This window comes from Mixophyes fleayi, chromosome 5 (assembly GCF_038048845.1).
Source record: "Mixophyes fleayi isolate aMixFle1 chromosome 5, aMixFle1.hap1, whole genome shotgun sequence".
Taxonomy (NCBI): Eukaryota; Metazoa; Chordata; class Amphibia; order Anura; family Limnodynastidae; genus Mixophyes; species Mixophyes fleayi.
The window spans coordinates 49,129,350-49,153,826 of record NC_134406.1 but is presented as its reverse complement, the minus strand read 5'-3'; the positions used below and the strand labels follow the sequence as shown (position 1 = coordinate 49,153,826).

General features: G+C 40.7%; 1 protein-coding gene across 3 annotated transcripts in view; it reads right to left on the bottom strand.

Moving 5' to 3' along the window:
• The window catches only part of XYLB (xylulokinase), a 147,213-nt gene that overhangs the window by 109,525 nt on the left and 13,211 nt on the right, over positions 1-24,477 (bottom strand). For 2 of the 3 annotated variants that reach the window (XM_075212161.1, XM_075212159.1), the window contains 6 exons: positions 23,830-23,912; positions 9,972-10,041; positions 7,862-7,942; positions 5,289-5,375; positions 5,072-5,200; positions 586-651 (listed from right to left, as the gene is read on the bottom strand). In XM_075212161.1, the coding sequence (XP_075068262.1) occupies positions 586-651; positions 5,072-5,200; positions 5,289-5,375; positions 7,862-7,942; positions 9,972-10,041; positions 23,830-23,912 (516 nt within the window). The remainder of the gene's footprint in view (positions 1-585; positions 652-5,071; positions 5,201-5,288; positions 5,376-7,861; positions 7,943-9,971; positions 10,042-23,829; positions 23,913-24,477) is intronic. The other variant, XM_075212160.1, reaches the window with a different exon arrangement.

Below are 24,477 nucleotides of genomic sequence, written 5' to 3'. Positions count from 1 at the left end.
AACCCTTTTATTAAATAGACGTTTCAATTTTTCTCCCCCAAAAAACTGGTCACGTTTATCCTAATTTTTGGTTTATATTAATCCTGCAAATTAATTACTGCTATTTATTATCATTATGTTATTTAATTTCTTATACAAGTTATTTATCCTATTGGGAATTTATTGAGTGTTTATTTTTTTTTACCCTATAAAAGTGTTTCTCAAATCTAGTCCTTTAGTGACCGCTAACAGTGCAAGTTTTCCAGGTCTTCTGACAGAATCATAAGTGATATCATTCTAAATACCTTTTTGTATACACCCGGGCTCAAGTTAGGAGATATAGAAAACATGCACTGTTAGTGGACAGGATTTGAGAAACAAAGCTCCAGAATAAACCTGATTGTAAACTGAAAAGTAATGTAATTCAGATTACACAAAAATCTTATATATTTTATATATTCCCTCTCAAGGAACACCCATTACAATAGCTTGATTACTTGTATTATAATGAAATGTTTTTACACAACAGTAATATTCAGCAGCACTGTACAAAATTGAGACACTCGGTTTACATAACAAATACACATAAAAGGGAGGTCAACTTACCTCCGTTTCTAAGTATTCTTTAGGTTTCTGTTTATAAATCTTTGCAATTTGATTACCTGTAAAACGCTGAAAATGATTGCAGAATAAATTGTCAGAAAACATAATTGACCAGGAGATATATGTATGTATATATATATATATATATATATATATATATATATATGTTACACATATATACACATTTATAGCGGGAGAGAGCTATCAAAAACTGCAGTTTAATATTAATCCTCTCTTAAATATCCCCTCATTTTGACCAGGTCCCCAGATATACTTGGTTGGGATACACCAGGCGGGATGCTCTATTTCTGTTATTGAAGAGGATTGGATGGATTCAGACCTCCGTCCTTGTGTGCTCACTGTGTATGAGAACAACCCCGTACACGGTAAGAAACACCAATTGGTAATCTGCCCAATCTGTCAATTAACATCACGGGACAGATTGCCAATTGATCTTTATTGCACAGTATATATGTGAAAAGTAACACATATTATTGTCCAAAGCTAAGATTTGCTTACAAGACTTTGTGCGTTAAACTTATCAATGGAGATTGTCATTTGAAACATACCGACATGAGGATGATGAAAACCCAATTCATTTTCTGATACAGCACGGAAATTCAGATATTAATATTTGTTATTCTTTATACATCTGGTGCACCAGTGTGAGGTTTGTTAGTGAATGCAATGTTTTTATAGTGACAATAAATATTATGTTATATATTATTCATTTATAATGTTATTATTTTGTGGTTTTCTTAAGGATTAGTGGTGTATTCTGTGTCTCAGCACTGCACATTTGCTATTTTTCATAGTCTATCTACGGTTTAATTTTACTTTTAACAGTGTAATGCCCCTTCCGGTGTTATTATGCACTAGGCCCAGAGGATCAGAACATGTGCGGTGAGAGAGTGACAGCCAGGGACCCGGGACGCAGAGGAGGAGGAGGTTCCGGGATCCCCCTTTGCAAGTTTGGGAGCGTTCCATGGCCTGCAGCCACGAGGGGCCAAAGTACATCCTGACAGACAGAATATGAGTGAAATGGGACAGATTTTAAGGCAAAATTATCTCAGAATGTGGCGTATGATAGAGAGAAGAGCTCAGTAGGGAATTTACCACATTACCTTGGAATATAACAGTATAACTGAGAAAGACAACATCCAAATACTGAGTGTGACATCTCAAGAGAGACAGCACCAGACTAGAGAGACCACGGTATATGTAAGACTGAAACATCAACCAAACAAGAGAGATGTTCCCCATGCAGAGGAGGTGGGAGCAGGGCTGAAAGTACACCAGAGATAGTGCCAGAGCCAAATAAATGGAGATATTACCTCCACTCGAGAGGGGTTAGTGAACACTAAGGAGAGAGATGAAAGTGATCTAGCCACCATTTTAAATCTGACTGTCCTATTAATATTCTGTCCATGTAGCCATTAAGAACTGTGCAGGAGGAGACAGGATATGTATATATAAAGATATTTACTTGCTCACAGCAACTGGTTACGAATGTGCTGGAGTGAAGGAGGAGTGCAAATACAGAGTTTCTATTTTGCAATATAGAAACAGTCTGGTGCCCAACTTATTGTGACTTTTATTATACTGCACCAACAAGTTACATCACCAGTGTAACAGACACTTACAGACATTGTTGTAAGACCCAAATGAGCCGGGACCCTGTAGTCACTTATGCCCGCAACCAAAAGCTAGCCAGGGCAGAGGAAAGCGCAAGCAAGGTGGTGCATAACCCATCAATGTACCCCAGGAGGATACACAGTGACAGGGGGTTACAACTGCAAACAGTAAGCAGCTAAAACTTTCCTGACAGACTGCTGTATCAAAAGAAATAAGTAAATGTAAATTAAAAAAGAGTAATTCCCAGTTAAGTGTGAAGGTTTAACTGAGCTGATTTTTGCCCTTAGCGCAGCTATGGGAACTGCATGCTGAAACAATTTTTCCCGGGTCACTAACGCTGCCATTGAACAGCACCGGCATAGTCCATGGGGGTCACGCTCGCGTTGAGCAGCGATATTTGGCTGGTTAACACTTTTAATTAGCTGAATATCCAGTAACTGGTAAAATCTGATTCAGCATGAAGTTCTAGGGGCTTCGCTACGGGGAAAGAGCAGCTCAGGTGAATTTTAACATATAAATGAGGTGCTCCTTAAAAATGTGATTTCTGCATAATTATACAATACTGTCACTTTACCTTTAATGCATACATGAGCAGGTTTATCAGGCAGCTGTCTTTGAGACATTTATGAAAACTGGCGTAAAGTGTAACATGGTCTTGCCCAAAGCACATGCAGATTCGATGCCGCTTACAAAGAAAGCAAACATCTGATAGACTACTATAGGCAGCACCACCTTTTATCTTTTGCAGGAGTTTACATAAATGTCTCCCAATGTTATCTTCAGATATTTACTCTTATTTATTTTTTAAACTGTATTTTTTATTAAACTTTGCACTATAACAGAAGCAATGACACAGGCAATATTATACAAACAATGTACACTTAAAAAGTCCAATGTCTATAATTAAGAAAATAATTAACAGCTCCTCTAAAAGTGCGTTAGATGTAAGTAGATTGCATATAGTTTTTTGCTGTACATACAGAAGGGGCTTGGGATATTTCCATTACTTAATACAAGTGGAAATATACATGCTACTAAAACCAAATCAATGCTACAAAAATTTAGGTAATCCAAAGCAAAGCCATATTTTCAGATTTTCTTTATGTTGTCAATCACAAGCTCTCATATTTTCTAAGAATTATCTACATGTGACCACTAGGTGGCAATCTTTGATCTACTCATTTACAAAAACTAAGCAAATTTCATTTTTGTAATTGCAAGTAATACAAATTGTATCACTGTTATATAACATATAATTCCTTTTTAGATTATTTTATATATATATATATATATAGTGTCAACCAGTTTTAAGAGAAGAAATAAAGACTACCACTATCTGTTCTTTCCCTTTATAAACTCTGAATTAAAAATAAAAGATTTGAGACATATCTCAAATCGTTAAGTACATTAGTGATGCATATTGTCATTATTTGCCACCAGTATTTGAACAAATAAAATGGCAAGGAAATACATAACGAGACTTCAAAATGTGAGTCAACCTGCAGCCATTCTATTTGTTTGTCTTTAAATCCTATTCTTGGTATTTACTCTTGGAACTGTTAGACTCTGCGGGGGGATTCAATTGGCCGCGTTACTGCTGTAAGTAACACGGCCTATGCTCTATTACCGTTAATACGGTAATAGTGCACATTATTACCATTAGAACAGTAATTTCAAAGCTGGATTTTTGCTTGCGGCTCAGAGTATTAAATTTAACCATTTTCAGTAACGGTGTGCCGGCCACATTACTTTTGACAGTAACGAAGCCAATTGAATTTCACCCGTGGGAATAATGTATCAAGCTGCGAGTTTCTTGCGGGTTTGAAAAGTGGAGATGTTGTCTATAGCAACCAATCAGATTCTATTTGTCATTTATTTAGTACATTCTACAAAATAATAACTAGAATCTGATTGGTTGCTATAGGCAACATCTCCACTTTTCAAATCTGTGGGGTGGAGAAAGGGGGCTCTCTGCTCCTCCGCACATTGTCCCGATACCCAAACTTAAAGAGTTGTGAGGTATGTCAGTTCAACTCAATGGAGTCTTACATAACGTATCAAAGACACATAATAAGGGTCTTACACTTTTTTGATGTGTTGAGAATAACTACGTTCTATGAGTTGTAAGCTTGTGTGCAGGCCCCTCTTACCTCTCTGTCTGTAATTGTTTTATTACCATAGGTGGGCAGTGGACGGTAGGGAGAATTATTTGGTATTGCCGCATTACACAGCAACAAAAAATGTCCTGCCGCTTGAATTTACCATGACAGGGCTCATTGGAAAGCCCCTCTACCGTTACCTCTCTTGCTGCCTTCATTGTCAAACGATCATATTTCATCATCACCATTTATTTATATAGCGCCACTTATTTCGCAGCCCTGTACAGAGAACTCACTCACATCAGTCCCTGCCCCATTGGAGCTTACAGTCTAAATCCCCTAACATACATACACACACACAGACAGACTAGGGTCAATCTGATAGCAGCCAATTAACCTACTAGTATGTTTTTGGATTGTGGGAGGAAACCCACGCAAACACGGGGAGAACATACAAACTCCACACAGATAAAGCCATGGTCGGGAATTGAACTCATGATCCCAGTGCTGTGAGGCAGAAGTGCTAACCACTAAGCCACCGTGCTGCTTACATTTTCATTACCGCCACTTCTAAACTTCCACCACTGTGTGTGTTTCTATATGAAACGAGGGTTCATAGGTTCAACATATTTTTGGAGTTCAATATTTTTATATTGTCCCAATTACATCAATTACATCATGTTAAATCAACTGCATTTAAAATATTCCTGATATGCGCTTTCTGCTATAATTAACTATCTCTGCTAAATCCTTACCTCATACGCCCGCGATCCAGTAATATTAGCTAGCACTTGTGGCCCTCCAACAGATTTTTCAAGGTGATCGCACTCAGCACTTGTACTGGAGTCCATCCAGACAGGGCTGTCACTGACAGAGAAACAAGACTGGAAAAAGAAATACTTTCATGAATTAATTAAAATTTATTAAAGTAAATTAGTATCATTACTTCTAACGCAGCATAGAACAACTAACCTGCAATGCTACATGTAGAGGGAGCTCAGCTGGTAAATGATTTAAAACTGCTCTGAACCCTTCTTTCCAATAGACACTGCCGTGTTGCTGTAACAAGTTATGTAAAAAAGAAAAACATAATGTAATATTCCCAGAACTCAATAAATAAGGTAACTGTTATGGATTGATGTACAGTCTAACATATAAGAGTGATATTGATGCACAAATGTTGAAATCTCTATTAATGGTTTATCCTCAATTACTTTAACATGCATTAAAATACATCTACTTGGTGATTACTGTTGCATTCCAATGCCTTTAAAATGTTTAATGTGCTTGAGATTAACTTGTTTAAATACAAACTTAATTCTCCGAGTAATCGATCTCTGCACATTACACGTTTAGCCTGTGCTGTTCATGTCTGTTCTTAGAGCTGCACTGATAGGTTCAATTTAACAATGACAATATACAATGTTCATTAATTGCTGGCTAAAGAATACATTCAGATTTAATGAACGGGACCAGTCGCACATTATTCCGATGCTGTCACCCTCCAGTCCTACACCCTACGGCAGTGATAACATTACAACTGGTAACAATTCATTTTCAAACTGGCATTGGTGCAAAAAAATAATATATACGGCTAGTACCTTATATAAAATGGTTGCAGTCACATCTGTTAATCAACATCATGATGACCAAATTAATGATATCAGTCACTGATATATAAAATGATGTATCCATATGACTACTCAATCTTGCCACATTGTGGCCAAGGGTGGGGTACGGTAATCCGATGTTGTGGATACCAACACCCAGTATATCTACAAGAAAAATATGAATAGATTAATAACGATATAATTAAAATGCAGCCTTACCTATAAAGCGACTGGGGAGATTACAGAATGCAGTGGAATGCGACTGCTGCTAAATCCAAACATGATGGATGGCGGCGGGTGATTTTGATGTGAGGCAAGTTCCCGACGAACCCTAACCCCAACGATTAAGATACCTGTTGAAATAGCTGTCGGCGTCTTCAGTGACGTCAAAATCAGGCTGCGGCATTCAGCAGGTTCGGATATAGCCACGGTCGCATACCACTATTTTCATTAATCTCCGCCGTCACTTTAAAGGTAAGGGTGGTTTTTAATTATATCGTTATGAATGTGTTTGTGGTTTTTTTGTAGTTATACTTGTTGTCAGTATCCCGATGCCTGGAATACCGATTACCACCTGTGGCCAGTGCATGGTACTGGACAGTATAAGCTCATTCATTAGCTCAGTCGTTGACATTAAGGGCTTAATTCATTAAGGAGAGGCAAAAAAAGAGTACATTTTCTCCTAGACAAACCATGTTACAATGCAAGGGGTACAAATGAGTTTATTATTTTGCACATATTTTCATTACTGGCTGTGTTTTCATGTAGCACACAGATACTTGATAGCTTTATTTTTTATTTTTAAATAAAATATTTGTATTCATTTTTTGTCAGTACATAAACTAAAACATTACATACAAAGAAAATTAATTGTAGTTCCAATACAAATAGCGTTTACAGAGTAGTTAGTACAAGATAACATGCTCATATGTTTCTGAGTCAATAGCCTAGCATTAAGAATATATGTGAATTAGAGATAAAAGGTTCCAGTCTGTTCACTCCCAATGCTGTACAGTAAACAATAATTATTAAGATACCAACATAGTAATGATAATAGTAATTATAGTAACCTCTGCCCAATCAGTGAAACTAAGGATGAAATAAATAGGCAGTAAGAGTGGAATGATAAGGGGAGTGTGAACTAGAGGGTGGGTGAGAGGGGCTCTAGTCAGGATCAAAATCAGCTGCTAGGGACCGTATAGCATATCTTGACTTAGCCCATCATGACCAAACTTTACAGTATTTCGGCACAGTGTTTATGGATTGGTAAGTAAATCGCTCATGTCCCACGGCTTCATTAACTAAAGTCACCCAGGCATTGAAATTAGGGCCGTCGCAAGCCATCCACAATCTAGCGATAATAACCTTGGCCAGAGCAAGAAGACTAAGAACATAGTGAGTTACATTTCTAACCAGCAACAAGTTCACCCTCATACCAAACAGACGTCCTAAGAAACAGTAGAGGAATCTCAATTTGTATATTCCCTCCACCACTTTTAACCAGAAATCTCCCAATACAGGACAGTTCCATAGCGGATACCAAAACATAGCAGGCGTAGCCCGGCACTTAGGACAAATCGAATCAGCCCTAGCACCATCTGGAGTGACAGCTTTATTTTTACACTGAAATTTAAACTTGATCTAGGACATGCCCTACTCCAACTATAAATCTGTCCCCACATTTTAAATTTACCTGCCCCTCCAATGCAACATGGTTTTGCCAAGGTGCAAAGTTACTCTTTTTTTTGCTTTGCTTTCCTAAATGTCTAAATCCATCTGGCTGCTCTGTGGCAGCGTACCAACCACTCCATGGTAATGAAATTGTAGTATTCATCTGGTCAGTCCTCAATTATATTGTGACTAAGTTCAATTGGACCAGACATAAAGCGGCTGATCTCAGCTCCTCACTGACAAACATAGCATGGCTGCATTTACCTGGCCAGAACCCGACAACGCTTTGACTTTGGAAATGTTGAACCCAGAAGACTTCATTCTATCCAAGATACAGTCCAGTGCCTGCACGTAAATATAGACATTATTTGGTAGAGGATACAGTTAATATATGGTTGTATTATCCTATTAATACCCATTAACAGCTACAGGAATTTAACAGATTAAAACATTCATCCATTATGTAGAGCAAACTAATAGCAAGTTTAATGTATGATGGCTATTAGATCTATAAACTATTGCTTTGTAAAGTTAGAGGTAGTTTGTATGCCTATGTGTTCAGAGACTATTTATGTAATTGTTACCTACAACAAAGTAGTCAATCTATATAAATGTATTTTAATAGATCATTATATTGCATTATCTTCATGGCATTTGTTAATTGTGTATACTTCATGCAGCAGATTAAAAGACTAGTTTCTGCTATAGTATAGTACTGTATAAAGTAAGGCAGCCATTGCCCACAGCATACTAGTTTGGAGGTGGTGGTGGTGGTGGGTGAATTAGGTGGGGGCAGTGAGGCAGAATAACTCATACTTGCCAACTCTCCCGGTATGTCCGGGAGACTCCCAAAATTCGGGTCAGTCTCACAGACTCCCGGGAGAGCTACTGCCACCACTAAATGACGCGATTCGCGGTGAATCGCGTCATTTTGGCCCCGCGACAACTTTCGTCGCAGGGCTGGGGTTAAGTGACGCGTTTGGCCGCGCCCCGCCCCCCAGTCACGCCCCTCTCCCGGAAAGAGCTTCGGGAAAGTAGGTAAGTATGAAATAACTGAAGCGCCGTGAATGTTACATGTCATGATACAGCTATTGACAAAATAGCTTAATAGATGCACAGTGACAAATCATTATAGATGAATGGTTTTTACCCATTGCAGAAAGGGTGCTTTGCAGAGCAGATGGTTCACTTATACGTTTCTGATAATGAAGGTCTGTGGTGTAATAAACAGAAGAGGGATGTAGTAGAATTTGTGCCTATCTTGTCATGTGTGTGTTTTCGTATTGTTAATGTAGTGTGTATATCAATGTTAGTGGAACATAGACCACTGCCAGCTACTGATGCAGGATTTTAGGGGATTATGAGAGGGACGGAGCTTAGTGCTGACACCTCCTGGCGGGAGTACTGCCAGGTGTGGAAGGTGGCGAAATAGGCATAGGAATAGGAAGTGGAGGGAGAGTCTGTGGAAGAGAGCAGAAGTTTGGTGTGGGGAGGAGGAAAGGGTGATGTGTGGTGGGGAACTGATGGAGTCTCTCTAGACTTAAGTGCCTTTATGTGGGATAAAAGCTTGTGGCCCAGTGAGCCAGCCAAAGCACCCCATTATGGGACCAGCCTGAGGGAGCAAATGCCCCGCAGCTCCGCCAACCCCTGGATAAAAGTCATAGTGGGATGGTAAGGTGAGGTATCTGCACAACATATGGGGACTGGTGGAGCATTAGCGCTATGTTGTGTGGCAACGCTTTTGTAACATTACTACTACACTGGTTATGTGACTGTTACATTCAGTGTTCATCTTTTTATCTATACATAGGAGACTTGCTTTTTACACTTCTGTTCACTGATTACTGGAGGTGAGGGTTGGGGGACCGGAAAAAAGAAATGCAGGTTATAATCAGCTTACTACATAAAATAAATGAAAGAGAAGGGGACAGGGTATCATTAGGAGCACATAACATACAGCTAAGCATCCGGTCCTATCACGTATGCAGAAGGACGCAGATGATCAGAGGGTGTCAGTGATGAGAATGATCTTATCTTGTTTTGCAGTATTTTGGTGCAAGCGGCTATTATTAGTTATTATCTTTTATTACATTTAGTGCCGGTGACCCAAGCAGCCCGGACATGCACTTTAGATACCTCCACTGCAGGCAGAGAACAGCATCTCCCAGCATGCAGTGGGGAAGAGGAGCGCGGTGTTCTTTTTATATGTGTTATAACATAGACATACAATTATACAGTGTTCATCTCCATCCTGTGTCTCTCTTCAAATGTGCTCATGAACTGCATTTAAAACGTATTCTACAGTGGTAAACGTGACAGTGCAGGCAACATAACATCTAAGTATGGAAACATGATATCAGAAATACATTCTTACCTTAACCCACATTAACACTGGTGAAGTTACTCTCAGCTTGTCACTATGGACATGAACCCCACCTTGTGTTCTGCAAATATCCAAACAAATACATTCAATTTAATAGCTGATGCAGCTATGTCTTGTAATACATAGTATAACTCAGAATCATCTTAAATTTTAATTTACTTCACAAACATGTTTTATGATCTGTTTTTACTATTTAGAAGAGATAGAAAGTACATGAAACAACACTTGCTGGGATTTGCAATAACAATAAAATTACATTAAAATTTGTTGTATTATCACTTTAAGGCATAGTTGCCTACTCTTCCAGAATGTCCAGGAAACTCCCGAATTTTTGGGAGTTCTTCCAGACATTCCGGGAGACAGGGCAACCTCCGCAGCCTGCCCTCTTCGTTGGTGTAGTGGTTGGAGGCGGGGCTAATTGTGTCAGACTGGCCATGTCCCCTACTGTGATAGGCCAAAATTGTCAAAGTTTGACTGGGGGTGGGGCCTAACAACATGATTTGCATGTCCCCTCCCGGAGAGCTTTGTACTAAAGTTAGCAAGTAAGGTGCAGCCAAAATAACAGATGCAGGCATTTTGTAGGCTGAACCAATATATGCACAAGACTGCAGCCTGTGACTACAGTTGTTAGGCCTCATTTATGAAGCATAACACAAATCACACCACAAAACACCTTGGTTTTGCACCATTGCCCCTTGGTGGCTCACCATCGAGTAACCATCATGGGGCATGCCTAATCTCTGGAAAATCGGAAAAGGCACAATGTGGAAAGTCACATTAAAAGTCTAAGGGCTATATTTACTAAGCTGCGGGTTTGAAAAAGTGGGGATGTTGCCTATAGCAACCAATCAGATTCTAGCTTTCATTTATTTAGTACCTTCTACAAAATGATAGCTAGAATCTGATTGGTTGCTATAGGCAACATCCCCACTTTTTCAAACCCGCAGCTTAGTAAATCTAGCCCTAAGTCGCTCTAAAGTTAGACCCACTCCCTTATACATTTATTTTTATCCCTAGAGAGATCCAAGTGGCAAGTGCAGGAGGTGTGGTGATTCACCTCACCATGGTCCTTCTGCTAAGCGGTGGGCAGGACCAAGATGACGCAATTCGGCTGAAAATTGCATCATCAAGCCCCCGCTCACTTCGCTAGTGCAGGAGGGTGCCCTGCTCTTCCCAGTGCCCTCTGTATTCTTGATCTCATTTAAAAAAAAAACACTCCACAAAACTTTTGTACTTCACAAGAAGTGTCCTCACTACACCTAGCCCCTCCCCTCGACCTCTGCAAACTTCTGCCCCATAGCAAATGACCTCCAATGGTACTTAGTGAGTCAATAGGCTGCATACTGGTTCAGAGGTTGACCCCACTAGGTGCTGGGAATGGATGCACATTACCTGTAAACTACTGGTAACAGGCAGCTGGTAATCCAGATAAGATGAACATGAATGACTCATACATAATAGTTGTATGAGTCACACTGGCAGCTGCTCTGTCCCATCTTAACCATTACAATCTGCAGGGCAGTGTGTAACTGAAGCATGTGATTCTCACGCTTCCTGGGGAATAAAATACTTGCCAATCTTTTTATGCCAGAGCTATGAGATATAATGCAGTTTGTTAATTGCAGGTAAAGAAAGTTTGTCTTAACAGAACTATTTCTACAATTAATAAATCGATTAGTAATTTCTATTTGACACTTGACACGCCCACCCCATCTAAATAAAAAATAGCAGTAATGTTTCTCTCTAATTTATAGAATAGCTCATTGACACAGATAACAATTAATTACATTTTTTAATGTTTGATCTTAGCACCTTTAGCTGTATTTAGAGTTTATAGTCTATTTGGGTGATTTTCTACCAACTTTGCATCTGAACACTGCGATTTTCACCAATTTATCTGCCATATTGCTCGAGTTTTATCAGGTTGGATTGGGAACATCGCTGAACAGCAATTTTCAAGTCATTCCGCAGGTTTTCTAGCAGATTAAATGTCTGAGCTTTTACTGGTCCTCTCCAAGGCACAGATTTTTTTTTTGCATTTATGTCAATGTAATGTGGGTTTTATTATGTGCTTTAGTTCATCATCCTGCTGGAATAAAAATCTTCCCGAAGGCCCTAGGGCTCTTTTTGACTCCAGCAAGTTCTCCACCATTTTGTTCCATTCTCCATTTTGTTGATATCTGGTACCATCTATGTTTTCTCTCTAGAAGTATCCTCCTAGCATTATGCTCCCACCACAATGCTTCACAGTAGGGATCGTTTTCTTGGGACGATGCAGTTTTAGGCTTGTGCCAAACACAGAACCTAATACTAGGGATGAGCGCACTCGGATTTATGAAATCCGAGCCCACCCGAACGTTGCGGATCCGAGTCGGATCCGAGACAGATCCGGGTATTGGCGCCAAATTCAAAAGTGAAACTGAGGCTCTGACTCATAATCCCGTTGTCGGATCTCGCGATACTCGGATCCTATAAATTCCCCGCTAGTCGCCGCCATCTTCACTCGGGCATTGATCAGGGTAGAGGGAGGGTGTGTTAGGTGGTCCTCTGTGCTGTTTAGTTCTGTGCTGTTTAGTTCTGTGCTGTTTAGTTCTGTTCTGTTCTGTGCTGTGCTGTGCTGTGCTGTGCTGTGCTGTGTTCTGCAGTATCAGTCCAGTGGTGCTGTGTGCTGTGCTCTGTCCTTCTGAGGTCAGTGGTGCTGCTGGGTCCTGTGCTGTGTCCTGTTCAGTCCAGTGGTGCTGTGTCCTGTGCTCTGTGCTTCTAAGGGCATAGTTATTTCCCCATTATTCCCAAGTTTTTAAAAAATAAAAAAAAAGTAAAAAAAAATAAAAAATTAGAAATTAAAAAAAATATATATAATTATAACCAAATGTGCAAAACCAATCCAGCAGTATAAGTCCATTGGTACTGCAATATTACCAAGTTCACACATTCTGCAGTATCAGTCCAGTGGTGCTGTGTCCTGTGCTCTGTCCTGCTGAGTTCCGTAGTGCTGCTGGGTCCTGTGCCGTGTCCTGTTCAGTCCAGTGGTGCTGTGTCCTGTGCTCTGTGCTTCTAAGGGCATAGTTATTTCCCCATTATTCCCAAGTTTTTAAAAAATAAAAAAAAAGTAAAAAAAAATAAAAAATTTAAAAACAAAAAAAAAATATATAATAATTATAACCAAATGTGCAAAACCAATCCAGCAGTATAAGTCCATTGGTACTGCAATATTACCAAGTTCACACATTCTGCAGTATCAGTCCAGTGGTGCTGTGTCCTGTGCTCTGTCCTGCTGAGTTCCGTAGTGCTGCTGGGTCCTGTGCCGTGTCCTGTTCAGTCCAGTGGTGCTGTGTCCTGTGCTCTGTGCTTCTAAGGGCATAGTTTTTTCCCCACTATTCCCAAGTTTTTTAAAAATTAAAAAAAAGTAAAAAAAAATAAAAAATTTAAAAAAAAAAAAAAATATATAATAATTATAACCAAATTTGCAAAACCAATCCAGCAGTATAAGTCCATTGGTACTGCAATATTACCAAGTTCACACATTCTGCAGTATCTTGTGCTACATATAATGGAGACCAAAAATTTGGAGGATAAAGTAGGGAAAGATCAAGACCCACTTCCTCCTAATGCTGAAGCTGCTGCCACTAGTCATGACATAGACGATGAAATGCCATCAACGTCGTCTTCCAAGCCCGATGCCCAATCTCGTAGTACCGGGCATGTAAAATCCAAAAAGCCCAAGTTAAGAAAAAGTAGCAAAAAGAGAAACTTTAAATCATCTGAGGAGAAACGTAAAGTTGCCAATATGCCATTTACGACACGGAGTGGCAAGGAACGGCTTAGGCCCTGGCCCGTGTTCATGACTAGTGGTTCAGCTTCACCCACGGATCTTAGCCCTCCTCCTCCTCCCCCCCCCCTACAAAAAATTGAAGAGAGTTATGCTGTCAGCAACAAAACAGCAAACAACTCTGCCTTCTAAAGAGAAATTATCACAAATCCCCAAGGCGAGTCCAAGGGTGTTGGTGGTTGTCAAGCCTGACCTTCCCATCACTGTACGGGAAGAGGTGGCTCGGGAGGAGGCTATTGATGATGTAGCTGGCGCTGTGGAGGAACTTGATGATGAGGATGGTGATGTGGTTATTGTAAATGAGGCACCAGGGGGGGAAACAGCTGATGTCCATGGGATGAAAAAGCCCATCGTCATGCCTGGTCAGAAGACCAAAAAATGCACCTCTTCGGTCTGGAGTTATTTTTATCCAAATCCAGACAACCAATGTATGGCCATATGTAGCTTATGTAAAGCTCAAATAAGCAGGGGTAAGGATCTTGCCCACCTAGGAACATCCTCCCTTATACGTCACCTGAATAACCTTCATAGTTCAGTGGTTAGTTCAGGAACTGGGGCTAGGACCCTCATCGGTACAGGGACACCTAAATCCCGTGGTCCAGTTGGATACACACCAGCAACACCCTCCTCGTCAACTTCCTCCACAATCTCCATCAGATTCAGTCCTGCAGCCCAAGTCACCAGCCAGACTGAGTCCTCCTCAATACGGGATTCATCCGAGGAATCCTGCAGCGGTACGCCTACTACTGCCACTGCTGCTGTTGCTGCTGTTAGTCGGTCATCTTCCCAGAGGGGAAGTCGTAAGACCGCTAAGTCTTTCACAAAACAATTGACCGTCCAACAGTCGTTTGCCATGACCACAAAATACGATAGTAGTCACCCTATTGCAAAGCGTATAACTGCGGCTGTAACTGCAATGTTGGTGTTAGACGTGCGCCCGGTGTCCGCCATCAGTGGAGTGGGATTTAGAGGGTTGATGGAGGTATTGTGTCCCCGGTACCAAATCCCCTCGAGATTCCACTTCACTAGGCAGGCGATACCAAAAATGTACAGAGAAGTACGATCAAGTGTCCTCAGTGCTCTTAAAAATGCGGTTGTACCCACTGTCCACTTAACCACGGACATGTGGACAAGTGGTTCTGGGCAAACGAAGGACTATATGACTGTGACAGCCCACTGGGTAGATGCATCCCCTTCCGCAGCAACAGCAACAGCTGCATCAGTAGCAGCATCTACAAAATGGCTGCTCATGCAAAGGCAGGCAACATTGTGCATTACAGGCTTTAATAAGAGGCACAACGCTGACAACATATTAGAGAAAATGAGGGAAATTATCTCCCAGTGGCTTACCCCACTTAGACTCTCATGGGGATTTGTGGTGTCAGACAATGCCAGTAACATTGTGCGGGCATTAAATATGGGCAATTTCCAGCACGTCCCATGTTTTGCCCACACCATTAATTTGGTGGTGCAGCATTACCTCAAGAGTGACAGGGGTGTGCAGGAGATGCTTGCGGTGGCGCGCAAAATTGCTGGACACTTTCGGCATTCAGCCAGTGCCTACCGCAGACTAGAGGCACATCAAAAAAGCATGAACCTGCCCTGCCATCACCTCAAACAAGAGGTTGTGACGCGCTGGAACTCCACCCTCTATATGCTGCAGAGGATGGAGGAGCAGCAAAAGGCCATTCAGGCCTACACAGCCACCTACGACATAGGCAAAGGAGTGGGGATGCGCCTCAGTCAAGCGCAGTGGAGACTGATTTCCGTGTTGTGCAAGGTTCTGCAGCCATTTGAACTTGCCACACGAGAAGTCAGTTCCGACACTGCCAGCTTGAGTCAGGTCATTCCCCTGATCAGGCTGTTGCAGAAGCAGCTGGAGAAAGTGAGGGAGGAGCTGGTAAGCCATTGCGATTACACCAAGCATGTAGCTCTTGTGGATGTAGCCCTTCGTACGCTTTGCCAGGATCCGAGGGTGGTCACTCTTTTAAAGTCAGAGGAATACATTCTGGCCACCGTGCTCGATCCTCGGTTTAAAGCGTATGTTGTGTCTCTGTTTCCGGCGGACACAAGTCTACAGCGGTGCAAAGACCTGCTGGTCAGGAGATTGTCCTCTGAAGAGGACCGTGACATGCCAACAGCTCCACCCTCATTTTCTTCCACATCTATGGCTGCGAGGAAAAAGCTCAGTTTTCCCAAAAGAGGCACTGGCGGGGATGCTGATAACATCTGGTCCGGACTGAAGGACCTGCCAACCATTGCAGACATGTCTACTCTCGCTGCATTGGATGCTGTCACAATAGAAAAAATTGTGGATGATTACTTTGCTGACACCATCCAAGTAGACATGTCAGACAGTCCATATTGTTACTGGCAGGAAAAAAAGGCAGTTTGGAAGCCCCTGTACAAACTGGCTCTATTTTACCTGAGTTGTCCCCCCTCCAGTGTGTACTCGGAAAGAGTTTTTAGTGCAGCGGGGAACCTGGTCAGTGAGCGGCGAAGTAGGTTGCTTCCTCACAACGTTGAAAAAATGATGTTTATAAAAATGAATAATCAATTCCTCAATGAAGTACAGCACTGCCCTCCAGATACTACAGAGGGACCTGTGGTTGTGGAGTCCAGCGGGGACGAATTGATAATGTGTGATGAGGAGGAAGTACACACTGTAGGGGGAGAGGAATCAGAGGTTGAGGATGAGGACGACATCTTGCCTCAGTAGAGCCTGTTTAGTCTGTACAGGGAGAGATGAATAGCTTTTTTGGTGTGGGGGCCCAAACAAACCAATCATTTCAGCCAAAGTTGTTTGGTAGGCCCTGTCGCTGAAATGATTGGTTTGTTAAAGTGTGCATGTCCTATTTCAACAACATAAGGGTGGGTGTGAGGGCCCAAGGACAATTCCATCTTGGAACTTTTTTTTTTGCATTATATGACCAATCAACAGTCGTTTGCCATGTTCAAAAAGTAAAACCAAATGTAAAAAAATTCAAGAAATTAAACCAAAAGTAAAATGCCGTGTCATAATTTAAAACAAGAGGTATTGACGTGCTCTAAAACTACTGTATTGTTGTTTATATTTTATAAACACTACACTTGAAAGCTTGAGTCTTTCAATAGAAAAGTAACTGTCCATTGCACGAATATTTGCAACAGGGACAATTTTAGGGTTAAGAAAGTCAACTAATAACACTTCGACGCTGTCTGTCTTTATAAACACTACACTTGGAAGTTGGAGGAGGTATTGTGGCCCCGGCACCAAATTTACTACCGGGGCCACTCCACTGTGCAGTCCATATTTAGGTGTATCGGATATTAAACAACGGTGACAGTTGATGCCCAATTTTTTAATTATATTGTGGCCTCGGTACCAAATTGTGTACCGGGGCCACCACACTACGCAGTCCAGATACTTGTTTGGTGGAATTCAGACCAGTTGAGGGTTTTATTATTATATTGTGTGGACCACTCTATCTATACCACACTACAACTCTATACCACTCTATTTCATACTTTAATTCTATTTCATACTTTAATTCTATTTCATACTTTAATTCTATTACTAATTAATTACCATAAAGAGGAACAAAATAAACCAATTTTACCAAAAGTATAATATGACTTAGACTTACAAACACTACACTTGAAAGATCGTGCCTTTAAATGAAAAAGTCAGTCTTCATTGCACGACTATGTGCAACAGGGACAGTTTTTTGGGTTTACAAAGTCAAACAATAACACTTTGACCCTGTCTGTCTGGGATCTCAATGACGAATTGTCTGTACCATGTTTGGAGGAGGTATTGTGGCCCCGGTATCAAATTGGGTACCGGGGCCACCCCACTATGCAGTCCAGATACTTGTTTGGTGGAATTCAGACACGTGGAGGGTTTTTTAATTATATTGTGGCCTCGGTACCAAATTGTGTACCGGGGCCACCACACTACGCAGTCAAGATAGATAGATGCGTATTGCGTATCATAGATAAAGTACATTCAGTGGTGTGGGGCAAATTGAAAAATATTCAAAATGCACTGACATTATCAAAAACAAGAGGTTGTCACACGCTAAAACTCCAACATGTATATGATGGAGAGGATGGAGGAGCAGCCGTATGTGTAGTGTAATGCAGATCTGTTGAAGGTTTTTTATATATTTTATTGTGGTGCCCAGTGCCCACTCCTCTACGCAGTCCAGGTACAATTATTGGTGCGAATCATAAAAGTTCAGGGTTTTTAATATATTGTGGTGACCCACTCCTCTACGCAGTCCAGGTACAATTATTGGTGCGAATCATAAAAGTTCAGGGTTTTTAATATATTGTGGTGACCCACTCCTCTACGCAGTCCAGGTACAATTATTTGTGCGAATCATAAAAGTTCAGGGTTTTTAATATATTGTGGTGACCCACTCCTCTACGCAGTCCAGGTACAATTATTGGTGCGAATCATAAAAGTTCAGGGTTTTTAATATATTGTGGTGACCCACTCCTCTACGCAGTCCAGGTACAATTATTGGTGCGAATCATAAAAGTTCAGGGTTTTTAATATATTGTGGTGACCCACTCCTCTACGCAGTCCAGGTACAATTATTGGTGCGAATCATAAAAGTTCAGGGTTTTTAATATATTGTGGTGACCCACTCCTCTACGCAGTCCAGGTACAATTATTGGTGCGAATCATAAAAGTTCAGGGTTTTTAATATATTGTGGTGACCCACTCCGCTACGCAGTCCAGGTACATTTATTGGTGCGATTCATAAAAGTTCGGGGTTTTTAAGATATTGTGGTGACCCACTCCTCTACGCAGTCCAGGTACATTTATTGGTGCGATTCATAAAAGTTCGGGGTTTTTAAGATATTGTGGTGACCCACTCCTCTACGCAGTCCAGGTACATTTATTGGTGCGAATCATAAAAGTTCAGGGTTTTTAATATATATTGTGGTGACCCACTCCTCTACGCAGTCCAGGTACAATTATTGGTGCGATTCATAAAAGTTCAGGGTTTTTAAGATATTGTGGTGACCCACTCCTCTACGCAGTCCAGGTACATTTATTGGTGCGAATCATACAAGTTGATGGTTTTCTTATTATATATATTGTGGTGACCCACTCCTCTACGCAGTCCAGGTACATTTATTGGTGCGAATCATACAAGTTGATGGTTTTCTTATTATATATATTGTGGTGACCCACTCCTCTACGCAGTCCAGAAAGATACCTTGTTGCAACGTTTTGGACTAATAACTATATTGTGAGGTGTTCAGAATACACTGTAAATTAGTGGAAATGCTTGTTATTGAATGTTATTGAGGTTAATAATAGCCTAGGAGTGAAAATAAGCCCAAAAACTTGATTTTTAAACTTTTTATGTTTTTTTCAAAAAAAATCCGAATCCAATACCTTAAATCCGAACCGAGACCTTTCGTCAAGTGTTTTGCGAGACAAATCCGAACCTCAAAAATAACGAAAATCCGGATCCAAAACACAAAACACGAGACCTCAAAAGTCGCCGGTGCACATCCCTACCTAATACTAAGGCTAAAAAGTTCACTTAGTCTCATCAACCAAAGACTCTTCCTCCACGTGTACGTGGGCTTCCTGCAGGTTTTCTAGTAAACTCTAGGTGAGATCTGCGTCATGCCCATCATATACTTGGAAGCCACGGACATGATCCTTCCACTCCACTGTGGTACAATTCCTCTTTCCCTGAACTTGGTAAATTACAAAATTATAATATATGGTGTAGATATGGAATCACTACTATAGGGCATTTATATGAGACTACATGCTTGAAGACAATTATCTTTGGAGTAGGGAATCCTGAACTCTGCCTTTTACTGTTATCTTCAGTTACGTCATGCCTTTAACTCCCAGTTTCCCCCTCTCCCCCTTTGATTCAGTTATCGCCTCTTAAAAGTCTGTTTTACACAGTGGCCACTCGGAATACTATTTATGCTATGTACTCTAATCTCAGTTTCTCGCCAGCTCCTGATGATTCCGATACATCTAGAGCCAGGTGGGAGGTGGACTTTAGCCCTCTTCTGGATGAGGAGTGGTCTCATATCCTAAGAAGTCTTCATAATGCGATGTCCTGCCTTTGTTATCAACAGATTCATCTGTTTATATTACATAGGGTATATCATATTCCTCTCGGTCTATTTCATATGGGTCGGAGGAGTAATCATGGATGAGTGTCATTCCCCTGATAACGATTTTTATCATTTACTGTGCGATTGCCCAATAGTGGAATTGTCCTTAATACCGTGCCTTCTGCCTCCTTTATTGGTGCTAAATGGTGCCTTTATGGCATTTCTTTGTAAGATTTTACTGATAAATATACAACTACCTATATCTTACATTTAATGACCCTGCCAGAAGTGGTGATTGCTGGGGTCTAACGTGCTCCTGGCCCATATGAATTTCATAAATGGAAGGCACTTGTCATTGCCACTTTGCAACATGTGAGGTACATGTATACATGTAGGAAAGCGCAATCTAAATATCATAAAATTTGGTCAAGATGGTACCGGTCCAGATACAGGACATGTTCAGAAGACTTGGCGACCGCTGAGTTTATTGTTAAGTGCAGGGGTGAGGGGTTTACTGGTTGGCCTGTTCTGTGCACTATATATATTTAACTAACCAATTGGATGATTGTCTGTATTGTTTTTGGGGTGAGTTTCTCTACATTGATTCTTTTAAATGCCTCATATGTTGGATTCTGCATATGAACCAGTTTAAAATTGTATTGTGTTTCTTGTATTTCTTTTTACATGACCTGGTACTAGCAAAGAGGCAGGCATTACGAAATATTTATGTATGTCTTTTTTTATATGTGCTTCTTGTTTTGGGAAAGAATTAAATAGGAAACATATCTGATTTAAACAAAAAGAGAGAGCGAGAGAGAGAGAGAGAGAGAGAGAAGAGCAACGGATTCCTCTATTTGGTAAACAGATGCATTAAGCATGTCAACTACAGATAGTTCAAAATCCCAATGTAATCACCTGGATTAAATGGGCCTGGTGGGAAGATATGCAGCAAACTAATAGAAAAAATAGTTCCTCTCTAAAGAAAACAAAAACAACTCTAGGTGAGATATCATGTGAATGGTCATCAGTAAGGCTAGGTACACACTGAAGAATTTTCCGACTGATGTGTTATCTACAATGATTGTACCTATGACTGAAGGTCTGATCGCTCGGGCAATTCATGTGTACACACTGACATGATTTACCTTCAGATCTGTGCTCTTCATCTAGTCCTATAGTTGTCTAGAGAAAGACAGCACAATAGTCACTCATTCATTCATTTCTGTCACACTGATTAAAACCGCCTTGTTATAGCTATACACATGTCCTTACGAGTTTCATTGGCTTCTGTGACTCAAACAAAATTTGCAATTGCAAAATGAACGAACAAACTAACTACATTGTTCTACATGTTCATTGATGGCATCGGCTGAAAAGATCATGGGGTATATATTCTAAACTGTGGGTTTGACCAAGTGGAGATGTTGCCTATAGCAACCAGATTCTAGCTCACATTTATTTAGTACATTCTGCAAAATAATAGCTAGAATCTGATTGGTTGCTATAGGCAACATCTCCACTTTTTCAAACCCACAGTTTAGTAAATATACCCCCATGACTCTGTTAACTCTATGGAGATCGTGATTGTGAGGGCATACACACTACATGATTGGAACGAGATTATTAAACAGTACAACCAACCAAATGAAATGACAATCGGCACTTTGGAACAATTGGCGTCCATCGTGTGATTAGACACACTAACGCAATATGTGGCCAATCGGTCGTTTACCCGGTGATTGGCCCGATGATAGGCTGAAAAACCTCCAGTGTGTACCTTGCCTAATTGTTTTCTCTCTTCCAACCTCCCACATAAAGGACAGATTTGTGAAGTGACTGATCTGTTGTCCCATGAACTGTTTCTCCTATCTGTGCCATGGAAAACTGTAATTCTGTCAGAGTTGCCGTACGACTCTTGGTGTCCTGCTTATTATGTGCTTTTCTCACAGAGATGCTCAGTTTTGGAGGAAGGACTGTTCTAGGCATATTCTCCGTTGTACCGTTTTCCCTCCAATTTTTTTTATTATGGACCTGAAAGTACTCTAGGAGAAATTAAAAGTCTTTGAAATAGTTGTATATCCTTCCTTATTTCGAGATTTTCCAGAACCTTTTCTCAGATTCGTGTTGAATGCCTTTTTATCTTTATGATGAAGTTCTTGTTTGAAAATGTTCTAACCAACATTGGAATCTCCCAAAGAGTTTATTTATTTTGAAATAATTTGAAACACTTTCATTGAACTCAGGTGGACACCAATCAATTAATGAGATCTCTGAAGACAACATAATCACTCCTCCTCCTCATCATCATCATCTATTTATTTATTTATATAGCGCCACTATTTCCGCAGCGCTGTACAGAGATTTCATTCACATCAGTCCCTGCCCCATTGAAGCTTGCAATCTAAATCCCCTAACATACACACGCACAAACCGAGAAAGACTAAGGGCAATTAAATAGCAGCCAATTAACCTACTAGTATGTTTTTGGAGTGTGGGGGGAAACCTGAGCACCCGGAGGAAACCCACGCAAACACAGGGAGAACATACAAACTCCACCCAGATAAGGCCATGGTTGGGAATCGAACTCATGACCCCAGTGCTATGAGGCAGAAGTGCTAACCACTAAGCCACCCTGCTGCCCACAGATGTGTGTAAGTGACTGATGTGTGTAACTAACTGATGTATGTAACTGACTGTTGTGCATAACTAACTGACTGACCGATGTGTGTAACTGACTGACTGATGTGCATAACTGACTGATGTGTATAACTGACATCACTACTCCTAGGCTTAGCTAAGCTTATCTTAGCACAGCTTGAATAACTATGCAGTATGCAATGACCCTTATATCCTGAGGTGTCACTGATAGGCTGGATCCATGTATAAAGGCTGCAGGCAGGAACATGTCCATAATATTGAGCCACTGTAAATATACATCGGCTCAGTTATTGTCTGCTTTGCAAAGGTAAATCAGGACACAGGAAAAAACTCTGGAACTGTAACTTTAGGTAATGTTTCCTTGACCTAGTACCACACTAAATACAGTAGTCTACCAGAGCACACATAACATAATGCTGGCTCACATGTAAGAGACAGAACTAACATATACTGTATGTAAGGTGTAGTGTCGTAGCAACATAGTCACAACTTGAAGTGTGACCGAGCCCCCAGGAGTACGGGAGGTCTGGGCTACAATCCCCTATGCAATAATCTGCTGCGACAGCGGAGGGGATGGACATACTTGCCAGAATTGTAACACACTGCAGTACCAGCACCAGGCCGTCTCCTCAGCCTCTGTTACTCTCATGGGAAGCGTGACCCAGCAGATAGACTTCTGTCAATGTAGCGTCTTACACTCCTGACGGGAACCTGCACTATGCTGGTTCCGTTCCAATTCAGAACTATGAGGATCTTTGTTATCACAGAAAGCACCGCAGTGGCATGAACACATCTCTGAGCTAACAAACACTCATGGCACTGAATGGACCTGGCGTCTACAAAAGGGTAGTGTGTCTATGTGGGGGGATAAAGCTGCATTAAATAGTGAGCATTGGCGAGGTTGCAGCTGGATAAGTGGAGGCCCTGGCTCAGATTTTGAATCATGAGCCAGGGTCATCTAAATATGGCACAACAAAATCACGTAGATACACCTGCACAGACTTGCAAAACACAATATACACAGACAAGCCCAGAACATCATCTTCATTTAGTTTTAAATGTCCATTCGCTGTAACCTTTAGGATTGTTATAGTTTTCACAACAATATAATAAAATAGAAGTGTTTTTTTTAATGGGTTTAGTATATTAGTATTTAAAATTACACCTTGGATTAGGTTATTTGCTCAAAGAGATTTTCCTCCACTTATATCTCTATTCATACAAATGTTATGTTCATGTTTTTCTAAACCTGCTCTACACCTCGGAGGGTTCACTTACCCAAATTCAGGAAGATCTTTATCAAAGTGAACATTGTCCTCGTAGACAACTTGCAGTTGTTCATTAACAGCAATAGCCTTTAGCTGTAAAGTGGAAAGTAAAAAGACTTTAACAGTCACATAATTGTAATGCTTTCAGCAGCTTGTGAAGTTTGGTGCTCCATAGAGAGCAGTTCATTTTTAATTTTACATCCATTTTCTCAAGGAGCCTTTTGTGAATTCATGCTCAGTTCATATCTTACAGGCATACACTTAATATTAACAAATCAGACACATCTACAAACAAGGCTCATTTGGATTATTTAAAAGCAAGGTGCAGTAACCCATCATTATATTATAAGCTCTCTCATTAGCAGTACCTTCCCTATACTGTTTTCATGTGTGCATCTATTTTGTGTTTCTTGACACTGATTCCTTAAAGAAAGTAAGGTAAAAAAAAAGGAGTAAATTTTCTCCGGGACAAACCATGTTACAGTGCAAGGTGTGCAAATCAGTTTATTTGTACATAAGTTCAATACTGGCTGTATTTTCACGTAGCACACAAATACTTAATAGCTTGATTTTTACACTGAAATCTAAAGTTGATCTAGGTCCGGACATGTCCTACCCCAACTCTAAAAATATGACCCCACATTTTAATTTTACCTCC